General features: G+C 48.7%; 1 protein-coding gene across 2 annotated transcripts in view; it reads right to left on the reverse strand.

Moving 5' to 3' along the window:
- The window catches only part of STK10 (serine/threonine kinase 10), a 53,312-nt gene that overhangs the window by 26,852 nt on the left and 3,802 nt on the right, over positions 1–22,658 (reverse strand). The window contains exon 2 of one of the 2 annotated variants that reach the window (XM_064458719.1): positions 13,294–13,458. In XM_064458719.1, the coding sequence (XP_064314789.1) occupies positions 13,294–13,458 (165 nt within the window). Of the gene's footprint in view, positions 1–11,833; positions 12,012–13,293; positions 13,459–22,658 lie in introns of those variants that run through there. The other variant, XM_064458722.1, reaches the window with a different exon arrangement.

The following is a 22,658-nucleotide window of genomic DNA, read 5'->3' on the forward strand; positions in this document are numbered from 1 at the left end:
ATAATCTTTCCCTTTCAAGAACCTTTTGCACAGGCAAAATTTAAATTTAAAAATAAAATTTGAAAGCAAAAGTCCAATACAAGTTAAAGGGCTTTGCTGGTGACCTTGATTTCTCCTGTGGCTCATCCTAATCCTGCCTTTAGGGCACAACAGGACCTGGAAGCATTTTGCAGCCCAAGTGACAGCAGAGTATGCAGAGGGGTTGGAGCCATTTTCTGGGCTGCTTGAGTAATAAAGTGACTGCCTGGGAGGAGAGAAAGCAGGGTCAAGTAAGCCTGGTGTTGCCCAGGAGAATAAATATACGTACATATGTATGAACAGCTATAGCTTAAATTAAGTGCTCTTTAAAGACACAGTTCTTCAAGTTGTACCTGAGTGAGGGGGCAGTATGTGTTATGAAAAAGCATTATATGACATTGCAGCTCAAGGCAGCAGATAGGACACTGTGCCAGGAGAATCCCTCCAACACTTTACACCAGGTGAGGGCTGGAGGGACACCAACCCAGAAAACAAACCTAGGATGGATCAAAGCCCAGTGCAGTTTCTGGGTCTGACAAACCAGGAGCGGCATCTCCTGCCCAGGTACTGAAGTCCTCCCGGGTAGGACTGAGAGCCTGCTCATTCCTTCCACTTTTGGTAGGACTGGTCCTGCCTCTCGGGTGTGTTTGAACTCCCAGAATTTTCTACAACTCTTTTTTTTAAAAAAAAAAAAAGGAATTTAAAAAAAGCTTATCTTGAAAGGTACTTTTACCAAACACTCGAACACTGCAGAGGGTGGAACAGCTGATGTCCCTGAACTGAGGTTTGCAACTGAAGCCCAGTTAAGAGGAGAGGACACACCCTCAGCTCAGCGTTACTCATCTGATTGGCATGTGAGAGGGCAGAGGCCCATGAACTGTTCCCCCTGCAGCAGCACTGGAGAAATGCCTCTTCCAGTCAGAAAGGGAGAACAAAAAAAAGAAAAAGAGAAAAAAGCCACCAGCTGGGAAAGTTGGGGGCAGCTTGTCTCGCAAGTGACGGGCCTGGGCAGCCAGGCATTTCCCACGAGCACGGCAGGCTGCACAGGGAGGCCACCAGGGCCCCTTAGGATGGAGGAGTCCTTGGCTGGCAGCCCAGTCACTCCCAAGTCACCGGAGGTGGCTGGCGCCTGCAGGCTTTTCCTGTGACTTTGCTGCTTTTGCAGTTACATGTTGAATAGACCAATTGCTTTGGAGTCAGTGGTGCTCCAGAGCACCGAGGCTATTACTACATGGGTGCATGCCATGCTAAGTGCTGCAGCCACCCAGCCACCTCCCTTCCCACCAAGCCCTGAGCATCAGCACCAGTGGGCACTATGTCCCCAGGATCCATCTGCCTCCAGATCCACTCTGCCTGGCCCAGAAACTGCTTCAGAACTGATGTAGTTCAGTAATTTCCTCTCCTAATCTGCAGCAGAGTGTTTCAATTTGTTTGTCTAAAAAGGTGCCTGCTGCTGGGGAGAAGGTAACCCGCAGCATCCTGCTGCTGCAGCAGCCTCCATCACCCACACACACAGCCTCGTGGTTTTGCCACATTCGTGGGGCAACTCAGAGGTGTCCTTGCCACCCATGGCAGAAAGCAGCCTCCAGTACAGCCACCAGCTCTCCTGCGGTGTATTGGCATGGAGGGACTGAGGACATCAGAAAGGTAAATGTGGTAAAGTAAACTGTGCTCCATTTATAGACCAAGCTGGTGAAGGGAAATGCTTTCCAGGTTCCCTCCTTGCCCCCTTCCACCTCCCTCTCTCCAGGATGCTGCGTTGGCACAAAGCTCCTAGGGGGATGCTGCCATTAGCAGCAGTCACTTCCATCTCTGTCTTCTACAAGTTTGAGCATGGCATAGAGAAGTGGGGTGTGCCACAGCTGGCCTCAGCCACGCTCACCATCAGAGGTTTTGCTCCTTCCCTATGTGGCGCTGCCATTGCAGGGACACTGCAGTGGGAGAACAGTGGTGGATCCCTGAGCTGTTGCCCAGGTGCAGCCCCTGGAGGGAGAGGCAGGAGGAAGGAGCCAGGGGCAGATGTACCTGTATTGGTACTGCAGTGGGGAGAGTAGGGCTTTCCTGGCATTGACCACCCACTTACAGGAAAAGCAGAAGAAATGCAGCAAACAGCAACCGCTTCTGTGATTCAGAGAGAGCACTGCAGGGTGGGGGAGAGAAATCCTTCACATTCAGCAAAAATGCAACAAAGGGAAAGAGAAGAGAGCGAGCTGGTGTAAGTCGGGGGCCCTGGCTGCCTCCAGGCTCTCCTGGTGGTGCTGAGAGATGAGCTGCTCGAAGTGAACGGTGGGTGGGGAGGATGGTGCAGAACAGTTAACAGGGACTCCCACCTACAACACCTCGATGCCCCCAGGCACAGCGTTGGTGTCCCCCACGCTGCCTGCCACTGCAGTCACCCTGCCCACTGAGCTGATCTGCTCAGTCAGTGATGTACGAGCCGAAGCCCACCCTGCCTCCCAGTGCATCCAGGCGATGGACACTGCTTCCGAAGCTGCCTCACGTGGGAGCCACCAGCTTGCTCAGCCTCATGACAAGCCCCAGGGCAGGGGAGCAAGAGGACCCCACTTAAGCTGGGGTGCAGGAGGGAAGGGAGACAGAAACCCTCCTGTGGTGACTTTTACAAAGCTTCTTTTTAGGCTACAGCAAAAGAACAGGCCCTGCTTTTTCTGTAAGGGGATTGCCCAAAGGGGGATGTCTGGATCTTCCTCCCACCACAGTGAAACTGGTGGCTGGGAGGCGAGAAGACAGACGAGGTGGCACTCTGAGGCAGCACCACCTCGGGCGAAAACCACAAGGCATGTACCACTGCCTGAATTTCAACAGACTGCTGCATTGAGTAACAGCCGCTGCCTTGCAGCTGCAGAGCCCTTCCCCTCTCCCCACCAGCTCCCGCTGCTGCCCCTCTAGTGGGGCACAGGCCGGGGACGTGCAGCAGGTCAGTTCCCGCACAGCCCCCAGCCCTGCTCGTGGAGACAGCTCGCCAAGCTCCCTGCACCACGCCTACAAGGGCGAAGGCTTCAGTCATGAAACTCGGTGCCACCCTTCTGCAGTCAGAAAGCGAGCCACAGCCTGCGGTGCTTTCCTTCCTCTCCTCTACCCCTGCACAGCAAACACGCGGGAGGGGTCACAGGGCACCAGTGGCACACAAGACCTCACATCCCCCCAGCAGCACAGGAGGAGTCCACCTTGGGAGCAGCACCCCATGTGCACCCTCCAATCCTCCCAAAACATTTCCTTGTTGGGTGTGGGACAGAGTCTCCCTTCGGCACACTCAGCCCCAGGCAGGACTGGGCTCCTGGAGGCCCCTCACACAGCCTATGCAGGCACTGTGGCATCTTAGCACAGGATGACTCCACTGACATTGCAGGCAGCAGGGAGAAGGCAGGAAGGGCGGGAGGAAATGGTCTAGACCTCCCCGCCTGCGATGGGGTGTGGAAGAGTCATGGTGAGGCAGGTCTGTCCTCCCAGCATTTGGATCACACACCATGGGCGAGACAGACTCCTTCCCAAGCCCTGGAAGAGCGGTGGGAAGCCGAGAGCCCAGATGGTCTATAGGGCTTTTAGTCTTGACTTGTAGGAAGAGAAGACTGAGCAAGTCCAGAAAAGCATCTTGCTGCAGCCCTAAGTCCTGGTTCTAGAAGAACCAGACGAGCAGAAAGTCTCCTGTCCTGTTGCCAGTGATGGTCATTCATCAGCTGCTGAACACCAGTTTTCCTATCCAGTTCTTCAGTATCAAAGTCACCCAACAGCTTGCTGGTGGCTGTCCCATACTACTGCTCAGCCCTGTAATACACATGCCATGAAAAATAAAGGACAGAGGCAACAGCTGGTTCTGTTCTCAAACTCTGCTGCTGTAGCACTGAGAGGACTCAGACAAGGTCAGGAGCATCTGGAGGGATGGCTAAGATCTGCACAAAACCCATGGAGGGGATGCCCCCGGCCCAGAAATGCTGGCTGCAGTGAATATGAAGTGCAGCACAAAGAAAATAGATGGCCATTTGCCCAAAAGCTGTTCAGATAAATGAAGGATCCAGACCTCAAGCTCCATCCTGAGACCACTCCTTGCCAGAGGCACACAGGCAAAGGCCAGTCCCACATGTGGAGCAGCCACCTAGGACACAGATGGCAACTTCCACATGTACCCTGAGACACCAGCACCACCTCTGCAGCCCAGCTGCGTCCTGGACACACAGGGATGCCAGGTGCTTTCCCCATGAACACCTTGTATCCAGCCCTACTTATCTGCTGGGGCTTCCACCCAGACCCTCCAAACATCTGACCACGGGGTGGAGAGCCACCCCTTGCAGCTCTGTCCCCTGTCCCTCCAAGCCCATCAGATTCCCTGGTCTGATGGGCTGAGCCCATCCTCATGGCTCCAGCAAAAACTCTGGACACACTTCTACCACCCAGAACTGAGAAAGGGGCTTCAGCTTCCAGGCGACACAAACCCCAGAGGACAGAGTTGTTCTTCGCTGGTGGAAAGAACACAGTGATATATTTAGGCACAGAAACCAAATTTAGTCACAGTCAAGGGGCACGTGCTTTACTCCGTCTGTTTGACATCTGAACCCAAGTTCTGGTGGTTAACAGCGAAGTTATGCTGTCCTGCTGGCTACAAGAGGAGGTGAGACAAACAATGCCAGATCAGCCCTCCCCAGGAGCAGTTCCCCTCTTCCCCCCATGGCAGGGGGGCATGCAGGACCACAGGGATTGTTTTTGGGGAGCACCACCTTGATTTTTAAATAGCATTTGTTCAGATCTACTCTCTCCTTTAAAATCAAGGACCGTGCTGACTGGTGAAGTTTTGTTTGCAAACTTGTTGAGTCTCCTCATTATCTCAGCCAGCCTGCCCTGCTCCAACTGAAGTCCAAGGATTAAGTTTACATTATGGAGAAGAGGGAGGAGGTGGATCACATTCCTATGCCCACTTAACTTGGCACTTTCCCCAGCACCCTCCTGCCCAAAGCTTTTCACCCAGCACATGCCAAAGTGCTGGAAGAAAGCGGCAAACAGATTATGCCAGCATTGCTCATACGCCAGATGTGCTGATTCAAAGCAAGGCTGAGCTGCTCTGGCTACTTGCTGGGGGCTGAAGACAGGGCAAGTCACTACAGCAGCCTGCTACGAACTGAGGACACATGCCATCCTTCCCAAACTCACTTCTAGAGCCCACGAGGCCAGTGTGCCGCCAACACAAAAGGGGACCTGAAGGACTACCAGTACCCACAAAAGCCACCAGCTCCGCACTCCCCTCCAGCTGCCACCAGCCCTCAGCACACACTGCAGAGGCCATAGAACAATACAGAAGCCACTAGAAGCCTCTGCTGCCACAGCAGAGCACAAATGTCAACAGCTTATCTGACATGGCAAGCATGCTGTAGGTGGAAGCGAAATAATTAGCTCTCTGTAAGAGAGTGCTCCAAGCTTGCCAATTTTCCCTTACAGACAAGGATACTATTCAGAGACTTTAAATATAATAAACCTTTTCTCCTCCCTTTTCTGAACAAAATAACCTACAGAGAAAAATATTTGAAATTTAAAAAAAAAAAAAAATCTGTCCCCATAACCAGTGAGGGGAGGAAGATGCAGGGCAGCAAGTGAAGAAACCCAAGGCTTACAGAATTTCAGAGCAGGAAAACTTTATCAAGGACAAAGTCAGATAACACTGCATACTCCTCTTGAAATGTAGAGCTCCCTGCTGATCATAGCGAGACCAGGGATGAGTTTTTCACATCTAAATCATTCTGAGATGACAAAATATCTCCTTGAACAACCCCTCCCCTCCAAGTTGGCAGAAAAAATCCCATTCCTACTGAAATTTTGGCGGTACAAATCAAAACCCCTTTTAGGCTAACCAAATGGTTTTGAACATTGCAAAAAGCATCCTTCACCTTGCTAGAATCACACAGGGGATTTAGTTTCTTTTAACAAGGGCTGATATCTAACCCTTTTGAATTCACCATCACAACTTGCTAACCAGCCTCCCAGAGGGATGAGAATCCAAAGAATACCCGTGGCTGGCACATGCAAACAGCTACTAGATGCAGAACAGACAGGGTCAGCACAGCCGTGACCAGATGGCAGTACCTGGGATGCTGAGTGCTGTGGGAAGGGTTAACTGCAACATGCACAGGCTCATTCATGAGCTCTCCCTTTGAGGACCGGACCACAACTGGCTCCAAACACTCTGGGCTCCCAGCATTGTACTCTGGGAGCAGGGATGGCAGTAGGGAGGCCAGTGCTCTCATTTGTTACAGAAACCAGAAAAACACCCAGGGAACGGCTCCCTGCGTGCGCACAGGACAAAGCCTTTGTTGCTTTGAGGGCTATGACTGGCATCCCCCTCCTCTCACCAAGTTAATCATCATTTAGAGGCCACTCAGTTCACCAACAGTATTTGTTATTGGATGGGCAGCAAAATGCAGAAAATCCTTTCAAATATAAATAGCTAAAAGGAATAAGTTGCTTCTTCAGTGGGAAGATTCACCAACTTCCAGTGCCCCAAGTTTGTGTCAGCATCTAAAACAGATGATGCATTTCAGAAGGGTAGAACTCATGATGAGAGCTGGAGTTTGACCCAGGACAGGTTTCCTGATGTCTTCTATTAATAGCCAGGAGTTCCACTGCATCCTCAAAGCCTCACCTGGCCAGGAGGACAACTCATTGAAGGGGTGGTAAAGGACTTTTTACAAATTTTCCATTCCTGCCTGGCATGTCCCTTGGAACAATTATTTGTTCTGATCATCCCCAAGTTCACAACACCACGTGCCTGGATCCATCACACAAGATGACAGTATTGCTATTTAACTATTTCAGTGAGGGCTTTGAAGTCAATGGAAACCACACCAAATCATAAGGTCTGCAAAAGGCCATCCCTCCCTCTCAAATGACAACTTTCAGGCTGTATCTGATATAAAATAAAGTGTAAAACTGCAATCTATTGCTTGTTCCAGGGCATAGGCTGAAGCTTGGTTTCAAGGCACAGTATCGTATACTGAAGTAGTTCATACATATTCATTTATATGCAAATATTGTTCTTTAGCATTTCCCTTGGTAAGCCAGCCATGTGGGAACATGGCCTATTGCAATTCATTTCTAAACAAAGTTTTAAAGTGCTTTGAAAACTAATTTGCCTATAGGCTTCTTGTCTGCTCCTTTCTCTTCATAAAACTATGGTCTTATGGTTATAAACTTGGACTGGGATTCAGCACATAAGACTTATTCCCAAGTACCATTTACCTGCTGGGTAAACTTTAGGCAAATTCTTGTCTGTGCCTCAGCTCCCCCTTCTAATAATCAGGATAATGACACCAGGTCTCTTTTATAAACGCATTCCATGGTGTATAGCTGACAAGGGTATGCAATCACAAGCCATTATTATTGCTTCAATAAACTTTACTTGCAACATTATTGTGCATAAAGGACAGTAGACAAAGGTTTCTACTCTAGTTTGCACTGCGATGTTGCTACCTGTAGAAGCACTCTTGAACTTGGCTGGGCTATGGTAGTTTGCCTGCTGCATAGGTTGTTCTTGGTGGTTCATCAAAATCACTCTGTTTCCATCCTTCCTTTAACGGAAAACCCCAGTTTTACCCAGAATGGGATTTCCAGCAACTTGCCAGAAGTTGTGAACGTGAGCTTTAGCATTCAAAGACAGAGCAGATATATTGGTCCCATGCGACTTGCTGCCCATCTTTACAGCAGAGAGGAGGTCAGAAGACTTAGACCTCCATATCTTTGGAAAAGGCAGTAAAAAGCCTGCATAAGGGCAAGGCAGAGAGAAGCCTTACTGCTTCACAGGCAGACAGCAGCTGGCAAGGAGGGGAGGGAGGATGGCACCTAGACACCCACTCTGCAGCATCCCAGCTGACAAAGGCACAGTGTCAGGGTTGGAGCAGAAGTAGTCACCCACTCAGGTCAATTACACTACTCTGAACTGCAGATTACTTGACTGTGGAAACCCAGGGAACCATCAGAAAAACCACTGGGCTCCATTTCTAGCCCCAGCCAAGATTATGTGCATCCAGCTGACTCTAAGGACAGGGAGGGGACACAGTGATATCCCTGCCACACTCCCAGCCTCCTACGGCACAGTGGTGCCCTGTCCTGATGTGTGCAGGTGTCTGCCCATACCTTCTCCTCACCTACCCACCCTGCAGAAGTTACTGGGGTTGTTACACCATTCTGCCCAAGTTCTGCACTGGTTAAAATTTAGAAACCGGTCCAGCAAACAGCACCCCCATGCTGGTTTGCCCAGCAGGGCTCATCCTGCAGCAGCTCATGGGTACCAGACCACAGCCCTGCCAGCAGCACAGAGCTGGGTGCTCTTGGGGGCTCTCACTGTGCAGCCAAATCTGGCATGAATTTAGGTTTCTGCAGTTGGGGGAAAGGAGAAAGGAAAGGCTTGCTCCTCTAGAAGGTTGGCCAGCTTTTCCAGGTCTCTCCTCCACTACGCTACAACACTATGCACAGTTCAGTGCTCGTGAGCTGCAAACAACTGTTCCAGCATTTTGGGGAGATGTTTGGTACAAAGCTTCAGGAGCACAAGGCCAAGCAGGAAGGGCCAGTTTAGACTGCAACTCTCCTGCCAAGTGAAATGTTAAAGGCACACGAATAGCCCTCGGATTCCTCAGGGGCAGATGACTGAGAAGCCTGGAGAGCCCTGGTCTGGTACAGCATTCATGTGCAGAGGCATCCAGCCATGGCTCAGTCTGCTCACCCTGCAAGCCATCCCTGCAGGTTGCAATAACCTCCCTTCACTAAGGGAAACCTTAGGGAACCTGATACTGTTATCAGCTTTCTTTTTTTGTTTATTTTAAAGAAAAGGTATTTCCAACTTAAGAGAATTAAAAGCTGCAGATGCTTTACATAGCCTAGCAGTCTAGTGCATGGGATAATGAATATTTCTTTATGATACAGGATTTTCAAGAATGCCAAAACCTCCAGTCAACATCCATATCAAAGGGGTAGCAATCCAAAAAGTCCCTGGCTAAACAGGTCAGGGCCTGCCCACAGAAAATGCAAAGTGTTTTTTAAGGGAAGTACAAAGACTAGGTACAAAGCTGGTGTCTCTCTGCAAGCTATACAAGTTACATACCCACACAGCGGGCCAGTAAGAAGAAACTCTAAGCTGATTAAATTAACCTTCCCCAAAACACTCTGGCAAGGCAGGCTTACCTGCACAGTACAGCAGTTTTTGCTTTGATCTCCAGGAAACGTCTCTATTCAAAAGCCCCTTTGCCATAGCAACCATGGTTTATAGAAAAGGAGGGAGGGGGAAAAGAATTCCCCAGTGCTTCACTAGAAAACTTGTACCACCACTGGCAGAGTCCTCTGGTTAAATACCTGGGGCCAAACGACATTTCCACTAATTTCCAGAGAACCCTACAGACTCAATGCTGGAGCATCTCGACAGACTTCTGCAGGAGGGAGCGCAGGTTCCTGCCCCACACTATGGATAAGCTGCCAGAGCATGCTGGGTTGTCCACCAGAGACACCCACCGTCTCCCGGGAGCAGAGATCTCCTGCAGGAACATCCAAGTCCATCACTCCCAATGAGACTCTCCTCCCTGGTCATCTTATTGCTCCTCTGACTGCAAGAGGAGGTACTTGGAAGCAGCAGAGATATTCAGAAGCAGGAGATCAAAAATTCCTCTTTTCCTTTGAGGTCTCAGTCTTTCTGTGTTGTTTTGGAAGAGGGGAAAAAAAATTAAAACAGACAAACCCAACTGTGTAGCCTGCAAGAGGGACATAAAACACAAAGTCTGTTGTTTTTCTTTCCCATGTACTAATAAGCATCTACACAAATTCAGCACCATTGATTCCAAGCATTCAAACCCCACACCTTAGTCCCATTCCTCAGTCATAAAATAGCTTTAAAAAGCCCATTTTTAAAGTTGCATGTATATTGGGTGTGGGGGACTTGCCTTTGTGTTTCCAAGTCATACATTGCACTTCAGAAAAAAAGACTTTAAAATGTGGCCCATCGACAAGGACTCAAACAAAACTTACTTTATTTTTAATAGCACAATTCTCAGCTTTTACTTGGTGCCTCCATTTCCAGCAGCTGGGATTTATGCAAAAGAACATCAAATGCCACAGGGCTTATAATAAAAATAAAATCATGAAAGCTGCCACCACTGCAGTTTTGCAAGCCTCCCTGGGCTGTTTTCAACTGGCACAAGACTGTTTGGCCTCTACCATGAGCAAAGAAAAGAAGGCGGGGTGGAAATGGAACAAGATAGCTGGTGAGGGCACAGCATCTCTGCAGTGTGTTTATATGCCAAGGAAGTTCATGCTGGTTGCTGCCATCTCACCAGTAATATTTCTGGGGACTCACTGGGGTCCTCCAAGCCCTTGGTTGTGGCTCACGGTGGGTGGCTTCTCTGTCATGTGTGAGAACCAGGGTTCATCCTTGATGTCGCGCAGGTATAAAAGCAAGAGAAATTTGCTGGTTTATACTTTCATTTCAGTGCTATGGATTTCAAAGCAGCTGCTGTAGGATAAGCCACTTTCCGTTGCACAGGAAGGTTTTTTGCTCCCTAAATATTGCATGTAACCTTCTGGTTACTGAAGCGCAAAGCCAAACCCTAGCAGAGAGGAGCCACAGGGATCTAACAGAGCTCAGAGGGACAAGGAAGCCTCTGCAGCAGCTGCTACCACTGAAGGCCAGGTTTCCTCACATATTTTCCCTGTTAGTTCAAGAGTCGGAGAACAGTCAACAGACTGATTTAGCAAGAGCCCTTCTCAGCACTGAGCCCCTCTCAGCACCGTCGGCCGAGACTGCTGGTGGCAGACTGAGCCGTAAATTATTTAGAGCCAAAGAGCTCCTGCCATCCAGTAGGTTGGGCGCGCCAGACTGTCTGCGTGCTCCCACTCCTGCCCCTTTCTCACTTTGAACACTCTCTTTCCATGCTGGGCTGCAAGGACAAGGAAACCACAGCGGATCACTGACCAGACGTTCACCCACAGCAGTTTTACCCCAAGCCTGAGACACTGGAAGCTAAAAGCGCAGCAGAGTCCGTGTACCCATTGTGCAAATGGACCATTTGCAAATGGTCCAGGAAAATGCTGTCTGAAATAACCCCACAGACAGAAATGGGGATGGGATACGGACAAGACAATGAAAGCCAGTGTTTATATTTGGATGCAAATTTTCCCCAGCAGCGCTGGTGACTGAGAAGCGGAAGCCTTTGACATTAGGGAAAACACGGTAGTGACTAGAAGCCGGTCCAGAAGTGTAACAGCCTGGCTTATTTACTTTCCTCAAAGCCAGTAAAACACTACAGCATTAATAAGAGCAGCCTGAGCAATGAGATGCAAATGTCGCTCAATTAAATAAAGAGAACGATCCTCCTCCCAAAACAATGGACAGGGCTGTAACATCTACCCTCATGGGAAAGCCTCATACAGCAGGCTCTTGTTCCAGTAGCTTCAAACAGGCTGTTTAATTTTAGTAGGTCGGCAAGCATATGACATTACAAAGCACTTCTTAGACAAAAGCAGAGCTGAGGAGATCTGCAAACCATTTTCCCTACAGGAAGGAAGGCAAAGCTTCCTATTGCAGGGAGGAGGTGGAAGGGGAAAGGGGAGGGAGATGATAATTTAGGGAAAACAAACAAGGCCTATGTATAAAATTCAGGCAGACAAGGCACAGAGCATGCAGGTAAAAACAGCAGAACAGGGTAGAATACAAACTAGCCCCATCTCTCACCCAAGTTTGGTTTATGATTGTCTTTTTAATTTTGCTAAGATTAGTTTTGCTGCACTTGCAGTCTGTCCAAATCCCAAGTCCCCTCCTAGGACAGATGTTTACCTTTCACTTCCTTAGAAGGGTACATATTTACTTTGTTCTTTAACATGCCCAGGGTTCAGCATCACGATTAGCAGCCATCCAAATACCACCATCTCTGGACAACTTGCAGCCCAGCTCCCTTGAAGCAAGAAGATGCACAGAAGGCTGCACTCAGCGCTGGGTACTGCAGCCCTCTGAGCCAGGGATCACAGAGGAGTTGGGGGCTTTACAGATGGATTTTTAAATAAGGGACACTGACCCATGCTGACATTGCAAAAGGTGTTTGCTGAATAAGCACACATTGCCCAGTAAAACAGTACCTCTCCAGCATTGCTTAACCAAAGCATGAACTAGACATGGATTGTGTTATTCCTGCGGCAGCCCCGTGGCTCAGCCTGCACCCTGGCCTCAGGTTCCCCAGTACAACAGGCAGGGACCAACAGCTCAGCTCACAAAAGTGCAAGTCTCAAAAACTGAGATCTCTTTTTTTAATTCTAGTAAGATTACCCTGGGAGGCCACAGAGGTATCTGAAGCATTAAAAAAGGAAGGAAAAAGCAACAGAGCTGCTGAACACACCCTTTGATGCTCTCCTAACTTGCCAGTAGTTACAAGAAGGAGCAGATGAACTGGCCAAGAAGATGCATTCGAAAATCCTCACATTCACCTAATTTCTACTAATTTGACACAGACACACCTGTACGCACACAGGTACCCAGTTAGTCGAGTCTAGCATGGAGCAAGTATACAAGGGTTCAGGCCCTCACCCTCTCTAGCCCCCTGCACCTTCCCTGTGGCAGAATGCAGGAAGGTGCTTTTCATGCTCACCTTACTTTGCTGCCAGGGACTCAAAGAAAACAGCAGGCAGAGGGAAAAAACCAACCAACCAAATATATATATATCTGTCTGCCAGGCTAGGGGAAAGAGATACAGGAACCTGCAGTTCCAGCCACTGCACAACTACCCATTGCACTAACCTGCTGGATTGTTTTATGTCCCTGTGCCTCCACAGCCATGGGAAATGGAGCTCTTGCTATCAGTTACCTCTGCATTACACATGCTGAGCCAGAAATAAGGCACAAATCAAAAAAAACAGGGTTACCCTTCCATCTGATCTTTCAAAAGAGGGATTGAGGTGGTGGAAGAGATGCCCTTACCAGTGCTGCATTTTCTACCTTTACAAACTCCAAATGGTAAAAAAACCCCACAACTCCAGTTTTCACTTCACAGTGAAGATCTCTTGATCTTTCCTGCACTATGGATAAGCAGCTTCAGTTAGAAGAAAGTTTGCTCATCGAAGAAAGTGGGGAAAATCCAGACACTGATCATATAGTGAGTAGAGCACATCTCGTGAGTCATTTCTAACTCACACTTATGCTTCAATCTGCTCCAGAGGTTTTGCTTCACCAGAAATTAGCCATTTCCTCTCTACAGAGTGAGAAATACACAGCTGTACACATCACACACAGTAACAGCCTCTTACCCAGAGCTTGCCATCCCAATAATATGCTCCCAGCAGCTTGACAATGTGCCGGTGATCGCAGGTCGCCAGTATTTCAATCTCCACCATGTAATCCTCCAGTTCATCTTCACTCTTTGTTTCAATGACTTTGGCAGCTGCTAAAGCACCGGTTTCCTTATTCTTAGCCTGCAAGACAAAACCAGCATGAGTACAAAGGCGAGGGGAGCCACGAGCACACAGTACTTGCACAATTCCTGCTCCTCCACTTCACACTCTTGGTACCAGCCACAACACGAGCATGGAAACTTGCAGATATGTTTCTGCTCCCTAAACCTGCCTGTAGCTTCACAGAGGGTATGAATGCTGTGCCAGGGCCAAAGCATCCTCCTTCCTCCCTCCAGTCTCTAATGCCTACACCACTTCCCATCATGGGAAGAAAGAGGCTTTTAGAAAATGAGATACATCCTAATGTTTGTAGCATGAAAAGAAAGACAACAGAGGCAAGAAAACATCAGAGTATAGAGGCTCTCTGATAATAGCATAGGTGATAGCTCAATTTACTAGAAGTACTGAGTATACAGACAATCTGACCAAATTCACAGTACAGCTGTGAACCATCTCCACCATGAACCCTCCTGTGCTCCCCTTCCTCACCAGGACCCTCACCAAGGCAGTTTTCGTAACACAACGGAAATCTAGGGATCACCTCCTTGGCAGATAAAGCAACACGAAGGGTGCATTTTGATTTCCCAGGACTGGCCAGTATTCCTGGTGTTGCATGTTAATGAGCTCTTCAGATCACAGTAAGAAAAATACTACACATGCTCTCCCAGCTGCCCCCTCCATTTTATATAGTCCCTTTAACCAACTTATTCACCAAATAACTAGAAAACCATCAAAACCTCTTTGGCCTAGTGGCTGGAAAACTTTTGCTGGCTTTCCCTCCCCATTCTTCACAACAGCACAGGATCATACCCTTGGGTTAGCAGCTTGCTGACCTCCTTCCCCAGGCAGCAATCACTGCCTAGGAAAGGGTCACCGATCGCTGCACAGGGGCTGCTCTGCTTGTAGGCGCCATACACCAGCAAAAGGCTATTAAGGCTGGACTGGAAGCACCTGCAGACATATTTCTTATCACCCCACTCCTCTTGTGCCCCCACCTGACATGGGGAAAAGGCAGCTGATGAAAGGCTTGGCTAAAAGCAAGCACCTGTAAGCAGGCAGCACCAGGCGAGCCTCGGAGCTGCTCCCATGAAGGACCGTTTCAGGATCATCCACCCATCATCCCATTGGCTTCTCCCAAAACTGCCAGGGCAAGCTTGCATTTTGCAAATGCAGTTTGCACAAATTATTGCAAAAATTAGAAGTTTGCAACAAAACACCAAAAGGGCATTTGCAAGACAGCCTGCACGCAGGGCTTCGCTGTGAGATGTGTCATATGCTGGGCTAGGGGGCAAGGCAGGAGCTGTTGACTCAGGAGCTCCCCGCCATTCCCAGAAGTGCATTGAATCAGCAGATCAAGGGACAGGAGAAATCCCTGTACTTCACCCACTCTGCTGCCCACTGATGCAGGAGAGCCCCACAGTGTGATTCCAGTTCATTACCCATTTTCCTTCCATCACACCCACTCCAGGCTGCCTCTCCCCCAGGGAAGAAAGTTCCACTGTGGACGTTATCACCGGAGGAGCTGGGCAAGTTCTGGTTGTGACCTTTCTTACCGCTCTATAGTTTACATATCTCTGTTTGGAAAACCTATGTGGGAGCTTACAGGAGGATTAATTCCTGTTATAAACACCGCAAGCCCTGCTGAGCAGTTTTATATAGCTTAGGTAACAGTGTAACTGTGTACCAAGAAACAGGCTGGGGAGGGGAGGAAGGAATAAGGGAAAAAGCATACAATGAAGGGAGGAGAATAAGGGACCCCAGAGTCTCTGCTGGGTTTTGAAGACATGCTGCATTTGCATGAGTTGGCATGGACAGCTGTGTCTTTACCACAGGGGACAAATCCATTTCCATCCGGGCTCACTGCCCAAATGCAAGATAGCAGCTCATGCTGGTTTCAGAAGAAATTAGGAGGTTTCTTTTGCTCAGGTTGGTTTGTTTCGTACCAAGTTGCCACCGGATGCCCAGAGGAGGGCAGGCAGAGCAGGGCAGGGGGAGATGCAGAGCGAAGCAAGCACAGGGAAAAGCACAGCACTTCCGAATCGGAGCAAGAAGTGCCCCACTGTGTTTGCTCTGCACTTAAGGCATTGGGAGAGGTCCAAGGAAGGGAAGTAAATATTGTGAGAAGAGGTGGGGCTTCCCTTGGAGGTCAGCCATTGCACACTTCCCACCAGCAGAGTCCTGGACAGATCAGCCCTTCCAAGATGCTGGGGCCCTGCAGGCACCTGAAAAAGCCCAGGAGCAGAACGTGCCCCAGTCCGTCTCCCACTGAGAGGTCTGAACCAACCTGCCTTCACCCCCAAGCCTTGGGAGAAGCACGCCAGCAGCCATGCTGCCACCTCTCATCCCCTCCTGGGCTTGCTAACACATGCAGGGGTGCTGGATGCTGAGCTGGAGGACACAGTTTTGCAAACCAGGCTGCAAGCTGGGCGGGGGGGGGGGGGGCGGGGGGCGGGAGTGACCGCAGCCCACGTATTCACTGTGGCAGCCTGACCTCATTCAACATTACAACTAGCAGGGTGAGCAACCCAGCAACTGCCAGCAATCACTTCCTTTCTAGATATGAGCCTGTGTATACCCTGCCTGACGTTCAGTTTTTAGAGATGTCCATATCACAATTAGCTGCTGCCTTTCTGCACCACTTTGGACTGTCCCGAATGAGAGTATTTACCCAGCCATCTCCATTTCCTTATCCATTCTAGCAGAGAAGGCAGCCTGGGGAGGATGGGGATCCCATGAGCTGTGCTAGGTGGGCTTATACCCCAAAAGGAGAGGAGCACTGAACTGTCCCACTTTCCCCCAGGCCAGCCAGCACAGGGAGGTCACACTGCTCAGGCACAGCAGCAGAGGTGAGACCACCGCCTCCAAGGACAAGTCAGCTCAGTACATCGCAAACTCATGATGTAAGAATATAAGCTTTTGAAACAGCAAGCTCATGCGGGTAGGGATGCCATGGGGATGGTGTAGGCCTGAACCCTGTACTTTCTGCGGCCATGTGATAATATCACCACTACAACTGAGTGCACTCATGGCACTTCCCAGAAGGGACCAAAATGCCCCACAGGATGGCAGAAGAAGCTGAAGTAGGAAAGGGACCTGAGACCATGAGGTCAGTAGGAGATTTTGGAAAATTAATCTCCTCCAGCGTGGCCCTCTGTAGTGTGGAGAAGAGACTGGTTGCCCCACACGGGTGCCTTTGAGAGGACCAACACTCATAGAGGCCAGACAGCTCATCCCCTCCTGAGTTGTCCAAGGCCCCTCTGAGCCTAAACCCAGTCTGTAGTGTTTCTACCCAGTCTGTAGAAACAAGGAGCTTCTGCCCATTTCTCTACCTTTCATTTCTCTCCATCTGCTTGTCCTCCAGCCCTGACACCACGATACAGCCACATTCCCAGCAGCCTCCCTGGGAATGGCAGCTGCCTGCCATCAGGCAGACAGCTGCATCACAGCCCCTCGCAGCAGCCAGCCAGCTCCGAAAGCTGCTCACAGCGATCCAGATTTGTACAGGCAGCATCAAATTTTGGCCAAGTACACCACGCAGCCTCTCTGTAACTCATGTCTGGCAATTTCCTTCAGGTTCACTGCTGGTATTTTCCTGCATACAATGTATTACAACAGCGGTATTCTTCCAGGAAGGTTTGTTTGGATCCTAAATAGGCCAAATGCTTATGTTGCCAGCCCTGGGAACCAGCTTCAGACATCCCAGGCATGAGATGATGCTTTAGGGTTTAAAGCCTTTTCCTGATTTCTGCTTATCTTTGTACAACAGATCAGAATCTGCCCCAAGACATTAGCATAAAGCAAAACCCAGCCCACTCTGACCTCAGAAAGCCAAGCTAGCAATTAGGCAGAAGGAATCAGCATCTCCAAGCCTGCAACCTGCAGACCTGGATGATACACTTAACAGCAAGGGGGGACACAGCACCAGGCTGAGAAGAGGCAGCATGTGCTACTTGCTCTCCAAAAGCTGCAGAAGGAAAGAGTTGCCCCCAGACTCTCTGCAGCTTCACCTCTACCGTAAGCTTCACTGGGGGTCATGCCCTCACCTTGCAGCAAGGGAAATTAAAACTTCTATCATGATGGGTGTTTTGTTTGTCTTTAAATCCCAAAGGAAGACACAATGATATGGAGGAAAGAAGAAAAACAAGAACTATCAACAAAACACCCTTGGTTGACTCACCAACAGTGTTTGTTAGACAGCCACATTATTTGAAATGCAATCCTGCAAAATACATGGTTTGAACTACAAATTCAAAATCTTCTGCAAACCATAGCCTAATTACAGGCTCTTCAACCCAGGAAAAGTCCACACAGAGAATGCAGAGATGGGAAGAGAGCTTCTGTTCTCAGGTAAAAGACCCCTAAATGTGCAGCCTTTGAAGAAGTCATGGTGTTTCCCTTTTTTTTTTTTCAGTGAAATTTGTGGACAGAAGTGAAAGAACCACCCAGGTGGTAAGATCCCAAGAACAGAAGCTGTTTGATGCCAGTGTATAGTGTATGGTGTATGGCCTATGGCTGGTCAGTCAAAAGCATGCATCCAGTTCCATCTTTTAGCTCCTCCACTCCTGGGCATTTTAATGCCATGGATAATTTGTCCCTGGAGTGCCAATTAGCACCAAAAAAGCAATAGAGCAGATAGCTGCCAGCATAGCACCCAGGATATGCTGCTGAACTATAGTTAGATTCACTACAGTCTTGGCATTTAAAACCTGAAAAGCCCTGATAGCCACGACCAGCCTTTGCACAAATCAATGCATTGCACAGACCACGGCTGACAGGCCTGTGCAGAAACAGGAATGGAACATGCATTCCACAAAAGCAAGCATATCAAATAAGTTACCCAGTAAACTACCTCCACAAAGCCATGCCAGGATCCAAAGCAAAGGATCTTGCTGGAGTCCTCTGGAGCAAGATGGGCACTGGACATGCTACTGCCAAACACACTGGGAATACCAGGGACTAGGGGATGAGTGGGATTACTCCTAGAAGGCGGAGACATAGAGTAACTACTGCTCAGTTTATGGATTTAAGGGGTGAGAGGTGCCTGTTCAGGTGACAGAAGAGGCTGTTTGGCCTTTGCCTGTGACTCACCCTCCAACCTATTGTGAAATCCAGGTTGTGACAAATGCAGGAACTATTTTAAGCCTTTAAAGAACAGATTACCGGAAGGCTGGATTGTTCGGTCCTTCCTCAGGCAGGACTGCTGCCGAAGGCATGGCCAGTTTCTAGGTGAGGCAGAACAAAACCCTGCACAAACTCTCATTCACTAGTAGAAAGAAGAGGACTAGCACCAAGAGCTCCCGAATTGCTTCCTCTAGGCTTGCTTGCCCACAATGTCTTCCCAAGCCAAGGGACAATCTTTTTAAAGCTGGCCTGCCATATTGTGGCACTACATTTTTGATGTGAGCTACTCTTCCCATCCTTGTAAGCCTTCTCTTCATGCCAGGAAAGCTGATGCTTGATATATCAGAGTTAGAGAACCAGGAATAAAAAGCCTGGTGCTTTCAGTGGATGCAGTATTTGGGATTTGATAGTTCTGACTTCCTCCCCAAGCACTGTACTCCTGTTGTGTGTCTTTGTATGCAAGCAACCCTTGCTTAGATATTTCTCATGGATAATGTAATGATTAACTGCCTTCTGATGAACTTTGCCTGAGCTATCTGCATTAACAAACACACACAGAACAGACAGGCTCAAGTCAGTGCTCTTATTATTGCCAAATAATCAATGGGAGCTGAAATGAGTTCCATGCCCAGCAAGCTCCCTAGAGCTACTTCAGTTTGGCGCCATAAATGAAATGTATTTTGGTTTTTTTTGTTGAAAACGCTGAATTCAGTCCTCGGCACCACCCAGCAGAGTGGGTGATGACAAACAGGCATGGGTGCAACAGTAGGGCTCGCGTAGCCCTTGTCTAGCAGCCCCCAGTACACACAGCACCCCGTGCAGAGGTTCATCCCTTGGACATCAGGTCAGGCAGGGCTCTGACCACACCAGGCTGGACCAGCACTGCTGCTCTGAGAGCTGGGGCAACACTTTTGCAAGGGCTAGGAGGAAGTGGAAGTGGCTTGTGAAAGAAGGCAAAAAGTGTTAGTTTAAAAAAAAATAATGCAGAAACACCTTCCTCTAGCTTTACAAGCTAGAGGCAAGGGAAAGTAACATTGCCAGAGAGCTTAAGCTATGGCCAAGGGCTTCCCTTCTATGTAGATACACCAAAAAAAAAATAAAAGCATGACGAAAGCATGGCACACGTACCTTTTCTTGCCTTAAAAGCTCAGCAACAACGCAGCAGAAGGGAATGAGAGATAACAAGTCCAAGCAGCAGTACATTAGTCAAGGAGCAGAAAAGCTCCACAGGAAGCTTCAGACCTTGCACCCAAACACAGCAGAAGACAAGAGGCTTCTTTGCTGGTATGCCACCCTATAACCCACCTACAGAAACTGAGCCGACCTCATGGTCCTGTCACAAGTGAGAAATGAGCAAAAACCTATACAAGGTTTGAGGAAAGGAAAGATCTAAATGGATCCAACACCTTCAGCCTATAGACCTAGAGCTTGAAAGCGTGAGGCATCCTTCAAATCACTGGTCCCGGGAAGAGTGTAGTGTTCCACCTGAAGCACTCCTGCCCTGGTCTTCACTCAGTCAATGCCACAACATAGAAAATAAATTAAAATGGGGGTGGGGAGGACACCATGCAACCACATCTGAGTTTCCTAGCAACTTTCTGCAAAAAAATTGGTACATAGGGAGCTAAGGGCTGAGCAGCATGCTAAATGGCTGCTATGCCTGAGAACCAGGGAACAGGGCTTAGATGGGCAGTGGTAAAATGCATGTCTGTCAGTCCTTTCACACTGTGCTAGAGAAGCATCAGATAAGCAAGGCCCTTGCAGAAAGATAAAAGAACTTATTAGACCTTTGCTATCTCCATAGCACAAGCGTACCCAGGGACGACACTGCAGCAGTGCACCAAGAGAGAAATGCAGGGCAGGAGGCAACTCAACAATGCCAACAGATACAAGCACCGAGGTCCACCAACATCAGCTGGCTTTGCTGGGGCACAGCTTCCTTCACTGACTCTCCCACCTACTGAAATACCACACAAACATTTTGGTTGGTTAAATAAGGACACGAGTACAGGTAGGCGTGAGGGAATTGCACGAGAAGATAAAATGTCAGGAAGGTTTCCATGTGTTGGGTGGGAAGAGCATTCTGTTTTGAAGAGTGGACTTTCAGAGGGTGGAAGCGTAGTGCTTTTCTATAGCCAAGTCAACAAAACCCACAGAAGACAGAAGCCAGTTCATCCAACTCCAGCAGTGCTAGTGCCATCATTCTGCTCATCACAAGGGGCATGCTGCCCCTTCCAACCCCATGACCTGGAGGCAGCATGCACAGACACCACTCCTAAATACAACTGCACTTTTCCCCCTTCAGTGGGAGCAAAGCCGCTCTGGCTACCGGGTGATGCTCAGGCCCAGCTGCTGAACCAGATGGGCTACACTGAGCAAGACAGAAGTTCACTGTGCTCGTACTTTGCAGTGCTTTACCCTGGCACACCAACAGCACCTTCAAGAGGCAAGTTTATTTTAAATTTACCTATTATTTTAAATAATTTCTTTAAAGTGACTTTTCTCTTCATAGCTGAATTCCTTTTCACCTAGGATTTCAGGCTGAGCAAGGCTGGCTGTGCTGGTGGATGGGAGGGCAGCACAGCCATCCACTGCATGCAGCCCCCCAAGGACCCCTGACCATGCAGTGTGGCAATGAGGGTGGGTTTGACCTGAGACCTATGAGAATAACCCCAGATTTACACACAGCAACAACCCAAGGATGAGAAAAAGAACATTTTTTCCCCAAGGAAACTGCATACTCAAGGAAAAAATTATTTTAAAAGAGAGACATTTTTTTGGCAGGGATTTTTCTAAGGAACAACGATTGCCATGTGCTTGAGGGTGAAAGGTTCAAAGCCTTCATCTAAGCTTTCTCTTCCACGCAGCTGCCCACAACTCCCACTGTCAGCAGCATTGCCAAGCTCTGGGCCATGACGCTGAAGTCATTATCAAAATATTTAGGCCATGGAGAGCTATTCCTCTTCCCTGTCACACAGATACAGCCATGGCTCCACAGAGCACAAGACAAGCTTCACTTGGACTTCAGCAGGGATGGAGCATCACACATTTCAGTGAGTTTAAAGTGAACATGAAGTTTAAAGTTCAACCAGGTTTAATATTGTGGGGCCACTGGATATGTAAGGGAGTGGTGTCTTCCCCTTCCTCTTCTCTCCTCAACTGAAACATTTTAAGAAAACCCTTCAGCTATTCTAAGCAACAAGGTCACGATTTGATTTTACCACTGGTTTTCAGTTTTTTTGTGGCCATAGTTACAATCAACTTAAACTTCCCCCCCTTTTTTTCCACTTCCTCTCTCTCTGTCTTTTTTTTTTTTTTTTAAAGTTAAACCAGCAGATTAGCATCTCTCCATGACACCCTTTCCAGGAATTACATGTTAAATCCCTCATGAATCAAACCAACAAGAGCTAAGCCCCAGTCATTTGAGCCAACTAGTGCAAAACCAGAGCGGTGTAGGTTCAGCTGGCAAGCAGAGAGAGGTCTGCAAGTGACAGGGACAGTCTCATGACTTCCAACAGGCCCATCGCTGTGAAAGGCATGCTTATAAGGCAGCTGCACAACATTTAACAATTAGTCTTTTATTACCCAAATTTCAAAACAGACATTCATAGTCTGTAGTGTATACAGCACTAACACCACCATAATAGATCAGACAATCCAAATTCAGCTTTTTAAGCTGTATCTTAAGAAGAAAGGAGAACAACAACAGAAAAGGTACATTTATGAGCTGCTGTGGCACAGGGCTCAGCATTATCTCTCTGGGAGCTGGCACAAAGAGTAGTTTGAAGGAGAGTTCAAGTGAACGAACCCCCTTTCTGCTGTGCTGGGGGCTGCAGGCAGCATGGCAGCCCACGCTCCCACAGCAGAAAGCCTGTCCCCACCCTGCGAGGAGAAAGCCTTATCAGGGAGCCTGCATCCCCATCAGCACACACTGGGAAGCAGAGATAGCATTTCACAAGAGGCACGAGTGCAGCAAAACAATCCCACCGTGAGAAAGGCAGCAAGTCCCAGGGCTTCTTCCAGCAGAGCCCATGCTTTTGTAAGATCAAGTCCACTCCCTGCTAGCTCATGACTTCGCAATGCCCTTGCATATTTGTTCC

Source organism: Phalacrocorax carbo, chromosome 8, assembly GCF_963921805.1.
Source record: "Phalacrocorax carbo chromosome 8, bPhaCar2.1, whole genome shotgun sequence".
Taxonomy (NCBI): domain Eukaryota; kingdom Metazoa; phylum Chordata; class Aves; order Suliformes; family Phalacrocoracidae; genus Phalacrocorax; species Phalacrocorax carbo.